The sequence below is a fragment of the Melanerpes formicivorus genome, unplaced genomic scaffold (genome assembly GCF_026170545.1).
Source record: "Melanerpes formicivorus ecotype bairdi unplaced genomic scaffold, bMelFor1.0.p_v2 SCAF_65, whole genome shotgun sequence".
NCBI lineage: Eukaryota > Metazoa > Chordata > Aves > Piciformes > Picidae > Melanerpes > Melanerpes formicivorus.
The window spans coordinates 3,337,735-3,360,074 of record NW_027142417.1 but is presented as its reverse complement, the minus strand read 5'-3'; the positions used below and the strand labels follow the sequence as shown (position 1 = coordinate 3,360,074).

General features: G+C 52.0%; 1 protein-coding gene across 6 annotated transcripts in view; it reads left to right on the top strand.

The window, feature by feature from the left end:
- The window catches only part of NCOA2 (nuclear receptor coactivator 2), a 106,725-nt gene that overhangs the window by 44,913 nt on the left and 39,472 nt on the right, over window positions 1-22,340 (top strand). For 5 of the 6 annotated variants that reach the window (XM_068162544.1, XM_068162548.1, XM_068162543.1 and 2 more), the window contains 2 exons: window positions 16,194-16,295; window positions 17,117-17,289. In XM_068162544.1, the coding sequence (XP_068018645.1) occupies window positions 16,213-16,295; window positions 17,117-17,289 (256 nt within the window). In that variant the 5' untranslated portion in view covers window positions 16,194-16,212. Of the gene's footprint in view, window positions 1-9,130; window positions 9,497-16,193; window positions 16,296-17,116; window positions 17,290-22,340 lie in introns of those variants that run through there. The other variant, XM_068162546.1, reaches the window with a different exon arrangement.

The window sequence follows — 22,340 nt, the reverse complement described above, 5'->3', positions numbered from 1 at the left end:
GCGGAAGAGCAGAGCACTGATTTATGCCACTGCAGAAGTTTGGGTCCTGAGATCCAATTAGCATAAATAAGCAAAGTGAAAAAAGGGCACAGGAAGCAGAGTGCTGCTTGTGAGGGCTGTTAAATGCTATTTGCAGAGTTATCTCTCCTGGTCACAGAGCCATTTCCTTTGCTCTCTGCCAGGAGGGCTGTGTGACTCCTCACACTTGGTGTCTGTGGAATGGGATGTTCCCTTGGCACACTGGGGAGGTCATGCCCTCCTGTGCTGAACAACAAAGCTCCATTGCCAACGCCTCGAAACGCTGTGCTGAGAGGACGAGGATGGATCTGCTGGAGCCCGGCCGGCCCGCCCCCAGCGCCACCGTCACCGGGCACCCGCACGCCCCAGGTGACAGCTGGGGCCCCCAGCCTCACACGTGGGAAACATCTGTGTCTGCTGGTGCCTGGGGGGACATGCAGGTCCTGCAGACAGAGATGCTTGCCAGCAGCACTCCAGTTTATGCACTGTTTTGTCTGCAGGCTTATAAACTGTCAGACAAGTTCCTAAGGCCACCTCAAAGCTGAGCCTCTGAACAGCTCTGGTCCCAGCTGCAAGGACTTACCTTGGAACCAGGAACTGCCCAGGTTGATAGAAAGTTGTAGAGTTTCAGCTCTCATAAATGTGGTTTCAATGCAGTTGCAGGAGCAAAGCCCAGAGCAGTTGCAAGCAGCTTACTTCCTCCTCCAGCCAAAGGGCAAACAGCCATGTAATAAAGGATCCTGGGCCCATTCCTCAGATGGGTTCAGTGCTTTCTTTGGTCCATCCACAGAGAGCTGGACTGGCTGAGGACTGTTCTCAGGTGTTCTTGGTCATGACCAGCCCTGCAGATGGACAAAGCAAGGTCTTTGGTCACCCCTCAAGCCTGGCAGCGGCAACCCTGTGAGCACAGCTGGTGTGTGTGGCCAGGCTCCCTGGAGAGGAGCGAGCCCTGCCAAGCTGGCTCCTGGCCACCACAAACTGCATGGGCAGCAGAACCTGCTGCAGAGCTGGGAGACTGTTCTTCTCTTTCGGGACTCCCCTCCTTACATTCCACTGCAAATTGGCTTTATTCAAAGTCTTTTATCATTAATGTTTTGAGGCCTGATTGCTCAGCTTTTCTGGACAGCCTTTCTCTGAGTTAATTCACCCATCCTGCCTCTGCTCCTGCACTTAGCAGGAGTACAAAAGGCAAGGAGTTGTTCTTCTGCTCCTCTGCACTCTGCTGCTTCAAGTGTGGCTGGGGCTGCTCAGGGCCTTTGAGTCAAGCCCTGACTTCCCACCCAGAAAGGGGCTGTCATCACTTCTCTGTCTGCTGGTATGAGGCACTTGAGCAGCAAATACCTCCTGAATATTGCCCACATACTCTGCTTGCTGGGCAGAGCTGCTGAGGAGCTGTGCCAGTGAAAGCTGCCTCTCCTGTGGGAGCTTCTCCAGGGGCTCTGCTTGGTTACTGAAGCTGCAGCACTTGCTGCATAGGATAATCCACAGTGGAGCTTTTCTCCTCCACGTGAGGGATGGCACTGCAGTTAAAGCCCTGTGAGAGACCTTTAGGCAGAGCTCAGCAAATGTGACTCTGCCCTGAAACATTTCCCTTCTCCCCCTCCCTCGCTTTCCTCACCTCTCAGATGAGCAGCGGAGAGCCCTTACTGCAGACCTGTGGAGTACCACACAATCACAGTGACTGTCTCTTGACTTCATGCAAGAAGGTTCATAGTCCTTAGAAGGACAGCTTCCTCCTGAGCTAGCCAAGGGTTTCCCTTCTTCAGGAAGGGAATTAGGGGCAGTCAGCTCCATGCCATGAATGGGCTGCTCTGATTCCTAGAGGAGTATGGTCCAAGCAGTCTGTGGGCCAAGACCAGCCTACAGGAAATTTGCATCTGCTCTGCTTACCAAAGGAGATGGAGAGCAGCTCTGCAGCAGCAGCTGCTGCCCAGTGACTGGACTGGCTTGCCACAATCTGGTCTGGAGGAAGGTAGCATAGAAGGGGTCAGGTAGAGAAGCTTCCCTTCTCAGCTGGTCCAATCTCATTTCCATGGTGACACCGTGACAGCATTTCTGGGGTAGCTGCTTGTGGCATTTTCAGGCTGCTCAGGTCAGTGACTACCCTGAGGACTAGGAAGTGAGACCTGTGAGAATGAGCTGATGTGGGAGGTTCTGCACCCAGCCTCCAGAATGTGAATGCAAACCCTTGTAATAAGCAACCTCTTTTAATAGAAACCCACATCCTCCAGAGCAGCTCATGAAAGGGCCCTTATCAGTCAGAAGCTCCTGGGCCACAGGAGCAGCATCTTGATCTGTGAGAATCAAGCTGTGTGGAAGCACCTAAAGGTGCCCTGACAGAGGGAAAGGTTACAGCATGAAATAATCTTACTATTTGCCTGGGAATTCTGGTGATGGGAAAAGAGAGGCTTAAACAAATGTCCCAGCTGTGGGAAAAGCTCTGTTCAAAGCTTTCACCTTTCTAGCCTCCACAGTCAACCGAGCAGGTGTAAATCTGTGGGAGCTCAGGCTCCATTAATTGTTGTTTGTGGGACTCCTTGCTCCTTAGATATTTTAATAACAGTAACATCAGCAGCATAAGTGGCCCCAGCCAATGCATTTTTGCATATTTAATTATGCAGAGAGATTTTCTGACAACAATCCTCACTTCCAGAGACTGTTTTTGTTTCCCTGTGAACATTACTTTCAGTGTTTGCAGGGCACCTTCTCTCCCTGCTGGGACAAATGGAGCAGTTGCTGCCCCTGCTTTCCAAAGCCAGGCCAGGCAGGGTCAGATCCTTCCAGCCGTTTGCCTGAGGTCTGCAGGGCCCTGCCCAGAGATGCTGGAAGGTTCATGGCACTGTGGTTGCGCACCAGGGGAGCTGACTGGCTGCAGCGCGCTGCTGGGTGTGGAAGTGCTGCCAGGGGTGCAGCTCCCCGGCAAGGGTGCGCACAGGACCCGTGGGTTTGTGTGAGCTGCCTGCCTCCAACACAGCAACTGCTGCGAGCGTGGGGCAGAGATTGCACAGTGCAGGCTCTACGACTGGCTACGGAGAAGCGAAACAGGGCAAACTTTTGACCCTGCACCAGCAGCTGGAGCTGCGCAGAGCACCTGCAGCTGGCAGGGGCTGGCGGCTGGCGGGGCTCCGGCGCCCTCCGCCCGCGTTCCCGGTGCGGGCAGCGTCCCCAGCTCGCACGCTGCGGCTCTCACCGCCCCGCCGCGGCAGCGCCTGCTTCGTTTCTCCAGGACCATCCATTAGCTTAGCAAGAAGAATTCCACTTTTGTTGCTCGCGTTTGACTCGCTGGGTTCCTGACCAGCCTGCCAAGTCCATTTGGAACAAAAAAATCATTTGAGCAGTCTGGATGATTTTGGTGGTTCAGACTGCAGCGGATTTATTGCTGAGCTTGAGAGAGCCAGGGGAACGTTTTACGGCGTCATGCTGCTGATGTGGGGCTGAAGGGAGAAGGGGATGGGATCTGGGAAGTGCCGTGCCCAAGCTCAGCTCCTCGTGTAGGTGTGTGCTGCTTCCTGCCCGAGTTTGCAGTCTGCCAAATTTAAGGAGCAAAGAGACCAAGAGTTCAAGAGCTCCCGTGACAGTGTTGTGGCATTTAGAGAGTTCAGTGGCTTTGGGGTTTGTTGGTACCTGTGAAATGCTTCAGGAACGCGGAGAAGTGAAAGTCTGAATTCCAGAGCATGGTTGCCCTTTTCCTGTCCGTTTTGTTGGCTAAGGAAATCAGGAGTCCGGTTGCACCGTTGGCACTGAGTAACGGTTCTGGAGTCGGCCAAGCACATTGGGTGCAACTGGCTGCCTTCGAGGGGCTGCCTGAAGCAGGGGGTGTCTGTGTCTGTGCGTGGGGACTTCTCCTAGGGTTGGTTTCACTTAGCCAGGCTCTGACGTCTCTGTGTTTGGGAGCAGCCCAGGGTTGCTCCTTGTGATCCAGCCGCTGTCGCCTTTCCCTCTTGGCTTTGCCTCCCGGCTGTAACCCGATGCCGTGCCAGATGTGGGGAGGCGGAGCAGCAGCGCTCCCAGCTCTGGGAGCATTGCGGGGGGGGAGTTACTTCATTATATCTGTGGTGCACAAAAATTTTCCTTTGGTCTTCCAGAGCGGCTGCTATGGAGAGCAGAAATTGCAAGCAGATGGGGAGAAGCTAAAGGAGATAGTGGAAGAGCTGCCGGGAGGAGAGCAGCGTTTTCAAACGCTGATAACAATAAAGAGTGGTTGGTTAGGTTTGTTTTCTTAGATCGTGCTGAAGCTTGCACTGCACATTGATTGCTGGTTTGATTCCATCCCTTTTTGGAGACAAGTTGTGTTCATTTTAGCCATGCCAGTACCTGCAGCAGAGAGCTGCTGCTGCTGCAAGCTCTAGGGCACTTCAATGGCTCAGTGACTACTACCACCTGAGCTTGTTCTGGGCACAGGAGAGTTTGAGACTTCCCTGGTTGTTACAAGACAGTGAATGAAAACTACTCCCATGCCAAGCAGTGCCTGCTGTCAGCCTTCATTCTTTCTCCAGTTCTCTAACCCTCCCCTCACATCCAAAACCTCACCATCAAAATAAACTTTGTCATTTGAAACCATCAGCCACCTCCACCAGGGGTGAGGGATTGGCAGAGCCACCCAGCAGGTGTCCATCAAACATCACTGAGAAACCTCACTCCAAAGAGAGCAGCAGAGTTCTGCAGCATGCTGTGATGCCCCTGTGCTGGTCATGACTTCTGTGTGAGCTGGGCTGTGGCATGGCAGCTGTTCCTCCTGCAGCTAGCAGCAGCCAGCTCTCTGCATCCTGGCTGCCAACCTCACAGAGGGCTTCTGGGCTTGTTGTATGCAGGAGATGCAAAACCCAGAAGCAGCCCTATGGAGAAAGTGTTCTTGATCCATGGGGCAGAAAGGCAAAGGAATTAAAGAGGTGTTTCATACTGGAGAAAAGAAGAGTTTATGTTCTTTTAGGGGTTTTGAAGTTCAAAGAGGCATTGGAATGTTGTTACTGAAAAGTTATTACTGAAGCATTGTGGATTATTCCCATAGTTGCACTGACTGAACAGAAATGTAACTGAAGGACAGGCACCTGCCACAGGCTTGGCTGGGTTTGTGTTCCAGGGGCTGAAGTATCTCCAACCAATACTTAATAAATACAATTTCTGCCTGTATCAGTGCTTTGTGAAGCACGGCAGCGCATCACCCAGGCTGAGGGCTGGGTCCAACTTGTGCCACCCTGCTCCCCCTTTTCCCTGCTATCTGCTGGGTGTGCAGTGTGCACTGCCAGTGACGTGCTGCAGCATCACACTGACACTCCCATTTCCTACTCATTGGTGGAAACAAAATGGTTAAAGTGACTCCTGTGTCTCACTCCACGCTGGGTACGAAGGTTTCCATGATGAGTGGCACACCAGGTTCTTATCTGCCCTTGCTAAGTGGGTGAAACGCCGCCTGCGGAGCACCCGGCCCAGCTTCCTTACAGCCTTATCTGCATATCTGAGTCACTTTTCTTTGCTGTGCTCTCAGAGGGGCTGACAGAAGCCAGCATTTCTCAGACTGCATCTCACAGACAGGTACAGGTAGAGTGTGATGGGGACTTTGCTCCCGGGAGACATCTTTGCAACGCCGGTGGCATCTTGCCCCGCTGTCCCACGTCTAAGTGTTCCTCATCTGCGGCCAGACTCACCTGGTCTAGCTCAGGGCTGGAGGCAGCAGAGCACCATCCACCACACCATGGATATTGGGGTTACTGCCACAGGAGTATCCTGGGTAGTGCAATGGTTTTAACTTGCTATTGAACTATGATTTAATCATTAGTAATTAGCAGAGAGATTGTAGGTGCAGTGTAACACAGCATTATCTGCATCTCCAGACTAAGTGCTGGCTGTGGAACTGCAGAGTAAAAGCAGTGATTTACCCCTCTAGGTGTAGCTAAAGGAGCTGATTGTCAAGGTAGATCTAACTGAGTGCACAAGGTGCCCTGAAGTGCCAGGCCAGCCTTGAGCTCGGCACTGTGCTGCGTGCCTGACACAGGTACTTGGAAGGTGACAGGAATAGAGGCACTCAGCACCTTTGTGCTCCATGGGCATGAGGACTGGATTGATTCTGGGCTCTAGCAGCAGGTGGGGGGACAGAATGGAGAGGTAATTTCGTACCCCTCATTGTCCTGGGTGCTGGTTCTGCCCTCTGACAGCCAGTCCCAAGGCTCAGCTGGAGTGCTGGTGGGGTGCTTGCAGATGTGACCACCTCTGGCTGATAAGCTTGTGAAGAGTTACTGAAGGTTATAGGGGGGGGGAAAAGTAGGGAGCTTGGATGTAGGAAAAGGGTAGGGGGCTGCCTGCAAGGGGCGAAGGCTGTCCCAGGCCTCCCTGCCTTCACTCCTGCTGCACACCAGGCAGGGCAGTGGGGCTGAGTCCACCCTCAGCATCCTGATCTCTTCCTGACTGCGATGCTGCTGCAGCTGGACAGAAATCTCCAGCTTGTGCTGGCTTCTTGTAAAGCCTGCCCAGGGATTTTTGATGACACATCACATTTGGTTTGCTGTCTGGAGGACTCCCTGTGCAGAGCAGTGTATTTCATTTGGCCTTCCCAGGCTTCAGTTCTGAAGCTCCTCTCCTCTCACCCAGGCTGCTTTGCTGTGGATGATTTGGTTGGAAGATAGTACAGGCCCCTGCCTGCTGTGCATCTGGTACCTAAATGGAGTAAACTCAACTTGGAGAGGCTTGGGAAGAAGAGAGGAGTTTAACATGGCTCCCCTTTAATTAATCTTGGGAAAATTCTGACAAATCTGACTTCACTTGGTGCATGCTGCATGTCCTTAACTCCACTGCATTCTGACTGCTCAGACAGAAATCAGAGGGCTGGTTTTGTTTGCTTTTTTCACAGTGATGCTTTGGTTTGTCAGTAATCAGGTCTGGGGTTACCTCATTTTAGCACCTGCAGAGTGAGGAGTGTCTGTGGTTTGTGATGTTTCTGCCTTTCAAAAAGCTTGCTTTCTGCCAAGGAAACATTCTGGTGGTGGCTTCAGTAAAACCCAGCTTTGAAGTTCTGACCTTTTGTGAAAGTGGTTTGCTGCCAATGCTTGTAAAGCTCTGCTGATAATGGTGGTGATAATTGTTCCCCCCTGTAATCCAGAAATCTTGAGCTTGTTTAAACACCTTGGCACTTGCAGAGAGCAAGCTCCCTCTGTGCTGGCTTAGAGCTACCTCCTTCCTTTGGGGAAACAAACACAAAGCAAGCAGGGAAGCAGCCCAAGCCTTGCTTTTGTTAGTTTTTTGGCTAACAGGTAAAAGGAGCTTGAGACCTGCTGCATTCAGAGGGCAGCTGGACAAAGAATTTAGGTAACTTCTGTGCTTCTGAGTCCTCATCAGCCTGAGGGCTTGAAATGTGCAGTGTGGCCAGCCTGCTGCTTGTGCATGGAGGGAAGCTCTGCCAGCCCTGCCTGTTGCTGCTACTTGTGCTGTGCCTGCCACCTGTTTGCAGACTGACCTTAACTTTCCATGTGGCCATACAATATCACACCAATAGGTATGGGGGCTCCCAGGGAGGGACAGGGTTTGCTGCAGCTTCTCAGTATTTCAGTGCAGCAGGCTGAGCTGTGAGCTCTTCCTGGGCCTTGCCCTTCAGTCACACCCATGTCCCTACTTGGCAGCTCCCTGTGGGGAAAACCTTGAACAAACTGAGGTTAAACCCCAGATTTCTGGTTTGGAATTCAGCCTGTGGAACTTTGAAGAGTTAGCAGTGGGCCCAAGTCCTGAGGTGTTCCCTAAGGTCCACTTCACTACTTAGTGCTGAGCATGCAGGGGGCTGCGACCGGCCGGAGCTCTGCTCGGGTAGGGCTCTGGTAGAATCTTGCTCCTGGTTTCCACTGCAGGGAATTCTCTGTGTACCTAAACTGTGCTGTTTGTGTCCTTGGATGACATGAGTGTTCAGAACTGAGAGCTGCCACTCTCACTGCTGGCACTAGTGGCACACCTTGTGGCACACTTTGTGGGATGAGGGGTGAACAAGCCCTGTTCCTGCTGAGCTGTCACTGTCCCTGCTCAGATGCTCCTCGGTACTCCACACCCTATGCTTCCCCTTAGCACAGCAGGGGGATCTGGGACCCTCATCAAGGAAAACTAGAAGTTCTTGGATTTTTACAGTGCTTGGGCTAAATCCCAGTTTTGTGGCAACAGCCTGCTTGTCAAGAGGAGCACAGGGCAGTTGTCCTAGAGCTGGCCTTTGTTTCTTATCGGAGTATTGAATGGTTTGATTGTCATCAAATTAATTCCAGCTGCTGCTGCTCTTCCTTTCACTTTTGTTTTACTTGGTAGGCTGCAGGCTCTGCCTCTTGCTTTTCTCACAGGTGGTGTTCTCTCTGACGGCCTGTGTGGTTTCCAGGAGTACTTGTAAGGGGTTCAGCTGAGCAGGGTTTTTCTCATGGTTCTGTCAGGTACTGATAGAAGTTAGCTCCATGTGGTGGTGTAGCCCCAGCTGGCAACTCAGCCGCACGCAGCTGCTCCTTCACGCCTCCTCCATTGTGATGGGGAGGAGAATCCGGGGTAAAGAGTGCAACTCAGGGGCTGAGGTGAGAACCGTTTAGTATCTGAACTCAAGTATTATTGTAATAATCAGTAACAGCATTTGCTGCCTGGTCAGCCCCTTCCTCCTCTGCAGTTGCACGTTTCCTTACCGCTGCTCAGACTGCCGTTTTTTCACCCCGTTCTGCAAGCGAGCCGGGCGCTGGCAGGAGCCGAGCCGTGGGAAGAGTATTTATTGCAGCAGAGCTGCAGTTACAGGCAAAAAACAAAGTACTCCGGGGGGGGGGGGGGGGGGGAAGAGTGAGTCTAGCGTGCCAGAGAGCCAGGATGAAGCATGCTCGATGTGCAGTTTAGTCTCCCATAGGATGTTTTGGGCAGTGCGTGTCCCCACGCCGGGCACTGCCCGAAGCCCGGCAGGTCCTTGCTGCCGTGGCAGAAGCGGTGGCCACGCTCCGCTCCTCCGCCAGCGGCAAGGGAAGATGCAGGAGCTGCCGAGCGCCCCGCGAAGGGCCGGCGGCCGGGGGGCGCCGGCTGCCCCCGGAGCGCAGCGCCGGCCCCGGTGCACGTGACTGCGGGAGCGGCGGTTCCTGAACGGGGAGGAAGCGGCGGAGAGCGGCGCGGCCGCAGGAATTTTCGAGCGCTGCAGCGTGCTGGCTGTCACAGGGGCATCTCCCCGCTCAGCACTGAGGGGATTAGCGGGGCCGGGCTGTCAGCTGTGGCCAGGAGCGGATCACAGGACCATAAGCTGCTGCGTGCGCCTCCGCGTCCCGCGTGTGCTGCGCTGTGCAGCCAGACGTAACCGCTGGCCTGCCTCGGGCTGAGAATTCACAGGCTCCCGGCCTCTGCTAGTGCTTTCCTTTTCCGTTTTCCCTCTGCTCCTGTTTCTCACACAAAGCCATGTGATGGATGGGAAATGTATCCGCATCTTGATCTGAAGACACAGAGAAACCTAACTGGAGAGATCTGCCGGCAGCTGCAAGGGCTGCGAGCCCAGGAGGTGTGTTGCGAGTGACTTCATTGTCCGTGCGCTCCTTGCACGTAGGTGTGCTCCGCGCTGCCGGGGGCAAGGCAGAGGGGCTGCTTTGGGGGCGTGGGGGAAGAGTTGGTTTCCTTAGAGCATTAAGGCTTTCGAGACGATGTTTCTAAATAGCAAATACAAAGAACTGATGTACGTTTGCTTTTCCAGGCTCTGTAGTTTCCCCTTTTGTAATGGCTACAGGTGTACTTCTTGTTGGCTGTGACAGTTTTATGTGTTTATGAGGCTAAATATATCTCCGTGCACAGGAAATGTTTTTGTAAGCAAGTTTTCTGGCGTCCAGAATCCTACACAAACCCAGCTAGATTTTCCCACTGTCAAGAGGAGGTGGAGCCTGAGGGCGTCTCTTTCCCTGCAGTCATTACTGGTCAATATTCAGTAATTGCTGGGCACGTGAAGAAGTACAGGTATGTCAGGCAGAGAGGTTTGTGCACGCAAGCTTTCTCCTTCTGAGCAGAGCTGAGGCAGACGAAGCAGAGGGACAGGTTCCAGTCGTTGTGTAACTCCTCTGGGCTCTAATCTGCAGTTTCCTTACGGGACGCGATCGCTAAGCAGAGCCACGCTCAGCTAATCTGCAGACCTTGCATTTATCTCATGGCTGTGCGTGCTGATGTCATTGGCCGTCTTGGCACTGTTTACCTTCGTTTTGACCTCGGGAGGGCAACATTTAATGTTGAAACTAATAATCTCCTCTGGAAAAGGTTCTAGCTGCTGGTATTAGGTGAAGATGTTGTGCAGTGTCCCTTGCTCGGGAGGCCGTGGCAAGCTTGGTGGCTTTATCTTCCTGTCACACAGCACTGAGCCCAAGCAGCAGCAGTGGTCCCAGACTACAAAAGAGAGCTAACCCCGGGCGTCTGGGTCTATGTGGGAGAGCTGGTGCCACTCCTCCCGAGTCCTGCCCGACGTGCTGGGCGGGATGGCGACGCTGGGTACCGCCGGTCGCTGCGCAGGGTACCTCAGCTCGCTCTCGATGTGTTGGCCGGGGTTCATCTCGAGGTGCTAGTGGGGACTGCTCTGCTTAGAGCATGGCTGATAATTAACTAAATCCACACAGGAAATGCCCTGGTTTATTTTATGTCGGACCTTGAAAAGCTCGTGCTGCTTTGAGATAGGAGCGGGGAAGGAAAATGTTGTTTTGCAGGGGAACGTGGTGTGTGTTTGAAGAGACCTGATGTCATACCGGGAGGGCAGGGCCAGGAGCCACAGCACCTCAGTGCTATTTATTTGCTTGTTCTCTTTTGTCCTGCTTTGATTGTTTGAATTGCTGTGCACCCACATCGGGATGCGGAGACCGGGGCGGGCGGTGCCGCGGGGCAGAGGCTGCAGCGCCCAAGCCGCGGCAACAATGGAACTTCCTCTGCCGCCGCTGTCCTCTTCCTTCGCTTCATTAGGGAAGATCTAACGAGATAGTGGGGCCCAAGGGTGCTCACTGAAGTGCTGGCACCTTGGTTCTGTGCGAAAAAGGGGATTTTGCTGCCTCTGCAGACGCTCTTAATTTGCCCTGTGCCTATGCAGCGTGAGGTCATGAGGAGCTCTTGCTCATGTTCACTCGTGGATGTATTAAGCTGTGTGGTTAGGGCATGCAGGCTGCTGTGCCCAGGCTAATCAGATGTCCCAGGTGTTTGCCAGGCACTGGCGTGTGGCTCTGACGTGATTTCCTCTGCTTGGTTTGATTTGTGTGCTCACTAACGCCGTGCTTGGTGCTCCCCATGGCTTTGCCAGGAGTTTAACTCGCAGCTGACACGTCTGTGCTCAGCGCTGAGCTCCAGTTGTGCATCCGGGAGGTGGGGCAGGTATCATCTCTTCTCCTCAGGGCTGTCTTCTCTCACAGACATGTATGACCTGGGCTGTGCTTCAGAGTTCAATGAGAAAAAAGCCCCAAGTGTCTGGGGGTTTGTGCCTCCTGTCTCCTGCACTGCTGCTCCAGTAGAAATGGGCATGGGTATCTGCACCCACTGAGGTGCCTGCTCCTCGTGCAGATAGGGGCCAGACCCTCTTGGTCTCTCCCATGACATCTGGACCATGTCCCTGTCAGCAGGGCTGGAGAGAACGCTGGGTTTCCCAGGGCAGAGGCTCTGCGTGTGTGTCAGAGGCAGGGGGAGCTGGCTCCCTGCTGAAGAGAATGACTTGGGGGTACAGCTTCCAGGGGTGCTGCAGCTCACGTGGGCACAGAGTCACCTTCTGGCACTGCGATTTGGGGGTTGATCTGTAGTTTTAAGGGGAGTGTTAGTGTTACTGAGCTGCATTTCTTTTGTCCTGGAGTGTTAAACAGAAGCAGTAGTTGGTAACAGGAGACAGGCAGAGTCCCAAATGTGCATCTGTGGTACAGAGCCTGGAGTGGTTTCTGCAGCAGTACCACCTGCCTCCTCTCTGACAGTGGGAAAACAGACCTTTTCCTCTGGAAAACTGGAATTTGAGCAAACCTGTTACATGCTATGTTTAAAAAACAACAAGGTCCTTTCTTTCTCTGGTATTTTTTCTCTCCTGCCTTATCAGAGCCTAGTCCTGCTATTCCGGGGCATATTAGAGGTGGCTGACGCAGGCTAATCCCTAAGCAGCTGGGTGAGTGGCTCTGTAAGAGCCTTATCCCATGGGAATGCTGGAGGTAGGAGCCATCCCACCCTGCTGGGTCAGCCCAGAGCGGGCTTTGCAAAGTCCCAGCAGGAACAAGGAGTTCTCCAACCTGTGTGCTTGAGTAGCTGTGAAGAAACTCCTTCTCCTTCAAGATTCTGGAGGGGTTTCAAGCAAGCCCAGTTAAATATCAGTCTGTACCAGTGAACATTAATGTCAGCCACTTCGGGGGCTGTTACAGCATGTGTTAAAGAGCTGCTGCCCATTTGCAGCTAATGTGTTTATTAGACAGCCCTCCCAGTGGCATCTCCAAGTGTCTGTCAGGTAAAAAATTCATGAGCAGGGTCGGCATGCAGGCTGTGAGTGGGAAATGTCTCCTGCAGCACTCCAAAGCCATTACAGAGGAGATGCTGAGGAAGGAGCCTTTGGCTTAAACATTTGTTTATAGTCTGTTGGCTTTTTGTAGAGCGAGCAGGAATCTGAGCAGTAGGAGCTGGAGCCAGTTTTCTGCCCTGTTACACACAGGCTCCGTGGCCATTGCTAGTAAATTACGTAGCTCTTGGTAGTGGCAGCTTGTGGAGCTCAGGAGTAAGGCAGAGTTCAGTGTCAGCATAAAGCTTGTTTGAATGTTGCCTGCCATGGGCTGGCTGTCTCTGGCAGGTAACAAGTCTCATTGTCAGAGGGAAGAGGCCACAGGTGCACTCAGGTGCTGGTACAAGTCCCCTGAAGGGCACCAGGGTCTCCCAGTCTGCTGCTGCTACCTTTCTCTTGGGAGCTTTCTGGAGAGTGCCAGGTGTGGGCAGCTTCAGCTGCAGTGGTGGTGATGGGGGGGCAGTGCTCTTCCAGGCAGAAGCACACCTCAAGTAGAGGAGCTCTGCTTGGGGTAGGCTGGGTATCAGTATGAAGTCGTTTGTGATTTGGAAATGGAGGCAGTGAAGAAGGGAGTGGTAAGCAGGAAAAGCACAGCCTCAGCAGCTGCCTGTGACTGGTAGCTTCTCTCCAGCCCCTGCCAGGATTGACGCAGCACCTCAGTAATCCTGAAACCGAGACTGAAAGCTTCTGCTCATGGGAACTGCGCAGGAAGGAGCAAGAATGGTGCTGGATGGGGTCTGGAGCTTAGCACTGAGCACAGCAGCAAGGTCTGGTGATGGTTTTCAATCGGGCTGGCAGAGAACTTGTGACACTTCCCCCTGCCCTGCGGTGTGCCTGGCCAGTGGCCACTAACATTGCCTGAGCTGCTGGGTGCCAGGGTCTCCAGGCAGCCAGCCCCTCCTGAGCTGTGCTGCTGGCTGATGGTGCTGAGAGGAGAGGCCCAGCACTGCCACCTGACTGCCCGCTCGGGGCACTTGACCTTTTGTTTGCTCCTTTTCAGATGGAAATAGCAGCTTTGAAGGTGTAATCCTCATTTATTCTCTAACTGCATTTGTTGGGCTTACCATAAATCTGGCATTTAGCAGCCCGGGCTGGAAGATGGCCTGTCCCGATAAGAGAGGCAGTGCTCGTTGTCTGCTGCACTGGCTCTGCCTGGTGAGCCAGCCGGGCTGCCAGGGTCACTGCTGGCTTTGGGGAGCCCTTGCACAGGGACTCAGCAGGCTTGTGCCAGCTTTTCTTGCTCTCCTTCGCAGGGCCTCTTTTTCTGCTCTTCTCCCATGTGTTTTATTTTTGGGTTTGTATTGCTTCGGGGTTTTGCCCTTTGAAAGATGAATGTCTGGTGAAAATGTGTTTGCCATTGCCTGCTGGTGAGGTGAAGTCTCTCTGTGCACTCCAGCTCAGAGCAGCTGCCGGTGGAGGATGTGGCAGGGGATGTGCTGCCACAGTGAGAGCAGAAACTTGTGTTGTTGCTGATAAGAAGAACAAATGCATGTGAGCCTTCCAGGCTCTCTCCTTCCAGTCTCCCAGCTTCTGCTGGAAACTGTTTAGGTCTCAGTGGCTGTGGGTATAACACAAGCTGCCCAAGAGTTTATTCCCTTCATTTCCCAGTGCTTGTCCTTTGCCTTTAACAGCTGGGGAAATCAGGGAGGGATTTTTGTGTGCAGGGGTTTTGGTGGCAGTGAAATGAAGAGAGCAGAGAAATGCACTTGTGGTGCTACGTGTGAACACAGAGTATTTACTTACCTGTGCTGTCCTGGTGGCCCAGGTCGTCTGCTGGAGCCTAAAATTAGTTCTTTAGGTATTTTTAGTAACTGTAATTCTGCTTCTCTAATGATCTCCTTCCTCCTATCAAAGTGCCGCAGTGAGTCTGTTTATCTTTCCACTGCTCTGTTGCTCCTGGTTGATGCCCACTGGAATAGATGCTTGAGGGACATCTGAGTCAGCTTCAGAAGCTCAGCTTTTAGCTATGGCTGTAGGGGGTTTGTAGGACAAGTGGAAGCCTTTCCTGTCTTTTGGGAAGAAAAACCTGCTGCTGCAACTGAGGACAGCACGCTGATCCCATGGGGGGGTTAGGTGTGGGTGCTGGAGAGCAGTGCAGCTCCCAAACAACTCGCAGGAGGAAGGGTCTGGCCTGACACTTGCCCATTCCAGCTCAGCTCATTCAGATAAAAGCTGCCTTAGCTCAGCTTCTGCCAGGTCCTGCTGCTGCTTTGTCCTTAACGAAGGTGTCTCTGTGCCCCTCTGCTCCCTGCAGTGCTCGTGCTGCCTTTGTTTTCATGCATTCCCGCTTGGGTTAATCCTTCCCTGGTCCACACCAGGCTCAGTAAGCCTTGCTCACTTCTTCCGGATGTTTATTCCAGGACACACATGCTAGAGCTGAGAGTACATCTCCAGTTCCTCTAAAGCACTAAATGGACCCAACTGTTCCATTTCTTTATCTTTCTGCTCTGTGGAAGTCTCTGCAGAGAAATATGAAAGGAGCAGAGGAGCAGGATGAATGCTGCTTCCTCACCTGAGGTGGCTGCCTGCAGGTGAAGATTGCTGGAGCAGACCTTGGAGCCTGTGGCTTGTCACTCTGCTGGCAGTGGCTTCAGCTCTCAACGGTCATCTTTCCTGGAAAAACTCAGGCTTCAAGCCTGGGGCTTTGATTTTCTGCTCTGAGAAACTCTTATCATCTTATAGGTGATGTGGTTCAGCACCCTCAGAATATTTGCAGCAACTTTAGAAGTTCAAAATGGTTAGAAAACTCTTCCTTGGTGTGTGTGCATTGTAAGCCCACCAGGAATGGTGACTCACCTGGAGGTGGTGAGTGGACGAGTGTGGAGGGAGCTAGGGCAGAGCCTACAGGCAGCCTGTGCAGTTCAGCTGCTCCTGGGCCACAGGTGTCTGTATCTGAGATCTGGCCATGCCATCTAAATTCATCAGGCCTTCCCCTTCTCACTTGAAAGCTTCCTGGGTGCCCACTCCTGGTGCTACCTGTGCCCAGAAGTACTCTGAGAAATGTGGGGTTGGTTCCTTGCTTGTGCCACATGAACTCTGTGGAGGCGCCCAGACCCTGTGGAGTCACAGCCTTAGACCTTGTGTGTGAATCAGCTGCTGGGAGCAAACCCAGGTGTAGCCACTGTCTGTCTAAGCACCCAGGGAGTAAGGCAACCTGTGACATTGTCCTGATGGGGAGGGGTGGCATGTACAAGCTCTTCTCCAGTTCCTGGGTGAGCTCTGCTGCTGCCAGCTGTTCTGTGGCACTGTACTGTCCATGTGTAGGCAAAAGCTGCATGAGCTGCCTTCTCCTGGAGCTGGGATGCAGGTTTCACATGGTGCCTTCCCCTGGAGCTGGGGTACAGGTTTCATACCAGCTGTTCAGGTCTGTTGTGTTTTCCTTTGTGGCTCTGTGGCCTTTGCTTTGTCTTTCCTCATTAAGCCTTGCAAAATTGCTGTGACAATTCAGCAGCCCAGACATGAACTCTGCTCTCCTACACGACTGGTCACAACAAAGAGATGGTAACCCTTTGCTTGGCCACCACCGACTTTCTTCTGCAGGAGTTCTGTGCACTGCTGTGGGAGGCCACAGAGCTTTCAAACAAACTCTGTTTTGAATGATGTTGAATGATGGATTTGCCAGGTGAAACTGAGCTGAGCATGGAATGAGAACTTTGGAAACACGAACAGGGGACACTTCCACCATAAACCTTTTCTTGCACTTTCTTCCTTTTAGTTGCTGATATGTGTTCAAGATGAGTGGTATGGGAGAAAACACCCCAGACCCATCCCGAGCAGAGTCAAGAAAGCGCAAGGATCCCGACCAGCTCGGACCCAGGTCAGACCTTTCTGTCTGAAGGTGTTGAAAGAGAAATGTGTTTGTCTGTGCAGGTATTTGTGGGTTGGACAATGGCAAACTGACCCCTCTGGCAAAGAGGAGCTGGGGCCAAACTCTGCTGCTGTAGCTCTGTGGTGCTGTGGGTGTGGGACGGGGATGGAGGCTGTTGTCTTTTATTGGTAGTTGTTGATGGGGTTTGGTTCCAGGGAGGGCCAAAATACCAAATGCTGGGGATGGTACAGAAGTGATGTAAAAACCTTTGTTGGCTAATCTTTGCTGGGATTCTTCAGTCACCCATTCTGGCAAGCTAAGATTTTTTACTGCCTTTCTTGTGTGTCGTGTTCAGGAACATAAAACCTATTGCTCAGGCTTGCAGCAGCTGCAAGGACAGCAGCAGTGTGAGAGCAGAGGCAGTCCTGCACCTTGTGTGTCTCAGGACAGCAGCAGTGTGAGAGCAGAGGCAGTCCTGCACCTTGTGTGTCTCAGGACAGCAGCAGTGTGAGAGCAGAGGCAGTCCTGCACCTTGTGTGTCTCAGGACAGCAGCAGTGTGAGAGCAGAGGCAGTCCTGCACCTTGTGTGTCTCAGGACAGCAGCAGTGTGAGAGCAGAGGCAGTCCTGCACCACTGTGCTCATGACTCTCTTGTCATGTAGAGGCAGGGGATGGCTTCTTTGGGTCAAGCCCTCAGTTAGGTTTCTGTGGTGGGAGTGGGCTGTGCTCTCTGGGTTGGTTAAACTGCTCCAGCCATCTGAGCTGATCTTTGAGCTGGCCAGCAGGCGAGTGAGCCGACATTAAATCCTGTGTTACAAACTCCTCTTGCAGCCCCAAGAGAAGCACTGAGAAACGCAATCGTGAGCAGGAGAATAAATACATAGAAGAACTGGCAGAGCTGATTTTTGCAAATTTTAATGATATTGACAACTTTAACTTTAAACCTGACAAATGTGCAATCTTGAAAGAAACTGTGAAGCAAATTCGTCAGATCAAAGAACAAGGTAAGAGGAGAAGCTAATTGCCTTCGGATGCTTTCTGGGGGCTTCTTGCTTTATTTTTGGCAGACCTGATAGTCTCTCCTGTGCCTCTTCAGCAAGTTCCCAGGTTTTTCATTAGCTAGTAGTGGAAAATGCTGTAATGGACTGGGAGCAGGGTGTGTGAGGTGTCATACCCAGCATTTTAAAACAGCTTCACAGAAAGTTCAGGAGGTGCTGAGAGGGGCAGAAAATCCATTGGTCTGATCCGTGCATGTCCAGCGGCTGAGATCAGCTGGGACCGACAAAGGTCAAGCTGGCTTATGGCTTTGGGGGGAAAAGACTACCTAGAGACTCCTATGTGGATGAAGAATCCATGCCAAATAGGGACAGTCTGGGAGAGGGGGCTGTGAAAGCATCCTGCATGCCCCTTTCTGCTGCCCTTAGCTGGTATGAATAGATATTGTGGACAAAATTATCCCTGTCCCTCAAATGATGACATCACATCCTCGACTACAATAGAGCTGAACCTGCTCTAATCTCTAGATAGGGCCCTTCATAAATGTAAACCAGAGAACATGACACTTCTCTTCCTGTTCTTGGTCCAGAAGATTAGTTCTGCATTTCTTTTCTTTTGGTGTGTTTCCTACTTCAGGGAAAACCCAAATCCTTTAGAAAGTGCAAATTCTGGGAGGTGGGTTTTGGGGCACAGCTCTGCCTGGGCAGGTGAGAGCAGCACTGCTTAGGGCAGTTTCAGGTTCTTCAGTGGGGTGTGTTGGTTTTTTAATGCAGAGGATTTAACACAGCCTCTTCACAAACCCTGTTCAGAGAAGTCCTCTGAAGGAGCCTCCGGCACTAACACGGGCAGGTGGAAAGGGCTCCTTGGCTGTGCAGAGGCTCTGCCCTGCCTGCCTTCAAGGACAGCCTGGATTCAGTCAGTGAAGACTCATTGGTTGGTTCTGCTACTCAGAAGCTCTAGGGTCTCTTCTAGGGTTGCACACCAGAGCCCGGTGGCTTAGCAAGGCTCAGGCAGCTCAAACACTGCCTCCAGCCTCTGGAAGCAGCACACTTTGGAGCTGCTGCTGGGACAAGGAGACTGCTGTGGGCTCCAGGAATGAGAGTAGGGAAGGGAAATTGATTGATGTTCATTTTCCATACCAGGCTTGCTGGGCTAGAGCTTGTGCTGTAGTAATAGTAGCTAATTGAGGGTAATGGTGCCCTGATCTATTTTCTATGCAAATAGATAGTTGCAGTGCTCCATCTGTTATCTCTAGATCGTTTCTCACAGTGTGCACTTCAAAGATCCTTCAGTTGTGGTGTGCTCCATTGCAGTTTGAAAGCAAGTTATAAATATATGCACATGACTGAGTTCAGCAGAGGAGTTAAAGCTCTTTTGAAGATGCAACCATTGTCTGTAGTTTTAATCTGGATTTTGAGGTGGGTTAGTCCTTGGACAGATGAAGATGAGTTTCTTGACCAAAGCTTCCTTTTCTGCTGGCTACTTCGACCACGGAGTCTTGCAGTGGATTTTTTCAAGGGCTTCTGCATGGCTGTTGTTATTTCTGTGTGCTGTGCTTTCAGCCTGATGGGATTTCAAGACTGAATGAAGTGTCAGAGGAATTGGTGCTGTGAATCCAAGCCATTTAAGCAGAACATTTACCCAAAAAAAAAACCTATTACTGAGCTTGTTTGCTGTCTCCTCTACCTGCAGCTGAGGGGGATGCATTGAAAGGGGCTTTGACCTCCCTCTGCACATTGTAAAGCTTTTTGGCCAAGGACCCAGGGCTGTTGACTTTACTGCTTGCATGTCTCCAGAGAAGCACTGATGTGCTGGAGAATTTAAGTTGGGGTCAGGTAATGCAAACCATCAGCTGCTTCTCTGGCTCTGGAGAAAGGCAGAGCCACCAAGTGGGACATTCCCTGGGGCTTGCTTACTTGCTGGAGCTGTGTGTCGTTGGCCTGTGCCTTCTGTTACTCACAGGGCAGGGCACCTCAGTTACACTGCAGCAATGTTATAATTAACTAATAAGGCTTAGGAGAGGAGCAGCTGAAGACACCTGTGTGTGACATCACTGTGACCATGCTGGACTCAGCTCTGGAGACTTGGGGTTGTTTGGCCTGGAGAGGAGAAGTCCCTGGGGACACCTTCTTGTGGCCTTTCAGCACTTACAGGGTCCAGGAAGGGAGATGGGGACAGGTTTGCTGCTGAGGTGTGCAGTGACAGGAAGAGGGCAGTGGCTTTAAGATGGAAGAGGGGAGATGCAGACTGGGCAGAAGGAAGACATTCTGTGCATGAGTGATGTGGCTCCTGCACTTGTGTGGTGGGCCTGGGCAGTGCTGCTGATCTGACAGGGAAGAAGAAATTGGAGAGGTGTCCCAGCCCTCCACGAGAGTTCTGAATGCCCTGAAAAAGGGCTGCTGCAGCTCAGGAGAGGTTCTGGGGGTGACGCAGGAGTCGCTGTGTGAAGCGTTCTGAGATGCCTCAGAGAGGTCCAGCTGGACAGCTCGAGTGTCCCTTGGCATCTGAGGATGTTTGAGCATGAAGAGCATGAGCCCTTCGCTGGCACTTGTTCTTCTGAGGCACAGTTTCCTAGAAAGCCTTGGAATAGCCTGCAGTTCCCGTGGCCCTTCTGAGGGAGAGGCCTTCCAGAGACAGCTCACTCTGGGTCACACTAGCTCAGGGCCATGTTCAGCCCTGGAGAGGAAGTGTGCTTCAGAATAACAATCGATTCACTTGGAAATGAAAAAAACCCAGCACCCAAAAAAGCCCAAAGAGGAAGAGATACCAAGGTTGGGAATTCTAAACATAGCTTGGAAAGCTCCGTGGGACTCTCATTTAGACTTCTCTTGGTTTGTTTTGGTGTGGAGTGGAAAAATATCCAGGTATTTTGTGCCAATAACATAAAATTCTTCCCATCTTCCTTCTTCTGTACAAAACCTTTCACCTCCTTAGCTTGGAGGAAATATTTGAATGTTTGTTTTTCTGTCTTTAGTTATTTCTGAGGAAGCCTTTGTCTTCCTGAGTGCAGTGCTCCTGTCACTAGCTGTCAGAAATGGTGTTTAATGCAGAGTGGATATTCTGTTTCCGCCTTTTCTTGAAGGCCCTTAGTGCCCAGCCCCTGCTGGTTTCTTTTTTGTCCTTTTAACAGCAATTCCTATGGTGTTCACTTCTTCCCCAGTCTTGCCCTCTCTTGCCTTCAGTGTGGCTGTGGCTGTAACTCTGGGCCTGGTGTCCCCATGGCAGTGACACTTTGATTCCCTTCACTGTAGGCTCTCTGGTGCTGTTTTTTTCTTAGTGCTGCAGTAAGAAATCACCAAATAGTTTCAGGGAATGTGACAAAAGTTGTTAATGAATCAGTGAGTGCTGCACTGATTGGTAGCAGGGATTGGTGTGGTTGCTGTTAAGCTTGAAAGGTGAGTCCCCATCTGCCTGGCTGCTGGAGGAGCTGCTTTTGGCTAGACCTTGTTCAGCTCGTCAGAGCGTGGTGCTCAGTGTTCAAAACACCTTTGCACCTGGCAATCTAGGCTGTAAAGATGCACAGTGAGCTGCTTTTCTCTACCAGAGCCAGTCCATAAAGCCTCCATTGACTGTAACTGAGGGAGGAGATTTGCTTTCCTGGGCCTGCTGTGAGCTGCAGTGCAAGGAGGCTCTCCCAGGTGGCTCTCCTTTCTTGGAGACAAGGGACAGAAAGCCTTTACCTCAATAGCTGAAACCCTTCCCAAGGATGGGGGTTGGTGTCTTAGGTTGGGTTTTTTGGTGATGTGTTGGGCTTTTTGTTGCAGTGGTTTTGGGTTTGTGGGGGGGGGGTTGGGCTGTTCTTTTCCTAATGAGCACTTGTCTATAAATGGCTCAGAATTTAGATAGTTAGCTCAAAAGCCAATAATATCCTTAAAAGCAGAGGCTGGGGCAGAGCCCTCATTCTGTGGAAATGACACAGATACCAAAGGTCTCATCTGTTGGTGAGGGAGGGGTGAGGAGCAGGCGCTCATGCTCCTGTTTGCAAGCCAGCAAGTCGGTTGCAGACCGAAGGACAAGGTCCTGTTCTCCCTGGTCTGAGGCAGGGGCCTGGCTGCAGAGCTGCACTGCCAGCCCTCGTGCCAAGGAGGGACGTGACTGGAGTCAGCCCCTAATCTCCAGCATTTCCTGGCTGAAGCCAGTTGGCTCAGCAAACTCCATGCAGATGGGGCCACCTCGCTCCCAGCCTGCTCCACATCAGGAGCTCGTCACTGTGGCACAGCCCACCCCCAGGACATGGAGCTTCCCTGGCCAGGAGCTGCTGGTCACCCCTGCTTTGGGCAACTGTGTTTGAGGCAGGGCAGAGTTTCTTCTCAGCAGAGAACTGACAGAGCTGGCTGGGAAACTGAGAAAGTGCTGGTGTTTGTGTGCTGGTGTTTGTGCATGCTGAGTTCTTTAAGCCCAGGTGCTGATGCCTTCTTCATGGCTCTGACACAGAGGAGGAGCTCTTAGTGAAGCTGTGAGTAGGTTCAGTCCATGGAGAGTAGCCCATTTGTACCCATCAGTGCTGTTAGCAGGCATCAGGACAAATTGGTGTCACTGAGATTAAAAATAGTGTTGTCTCAAGGTAAATCATTGACAAGATCAGCCAGACTGTTCCAGGGTGATGAAAAAAGCTCTTTCCATTCTAGAGAACATCTTTACCAGTGCCAGTGGTGATTCCCCACCGTCAGCAGCCACGCTGCTGACAGACCTCGAGTAGCGTGGCCTCTGCTGAAAGGCATGAAGTGAGTTCTAAACAGCTTCAGAAAGGATTTGGGTTTAAAGATTCCTTTAAGACAGTACCATGCAGAAGAACTGAGGGTCACTTGGGAGCTTTTGGTTTCCATTCTGCCTTCCTTACAGTAAGAGGAACATCTCTGTTTCTGAGCAGACCCCAAGGCTGCACACTGCAGAGACAATACAGCTTAAACAAAGGGCACTGGGCACAGGTTTATGTCCAGCACGTCCAGGGGCTCAGCAGATGATGCTGATGGAAGCTTCAATTCCATGTTCAAGAGATGAACAACCACTTCCCACTCATGATGTGGTGGTTTGAGGTATCCTCACAGCTGAGGAGACA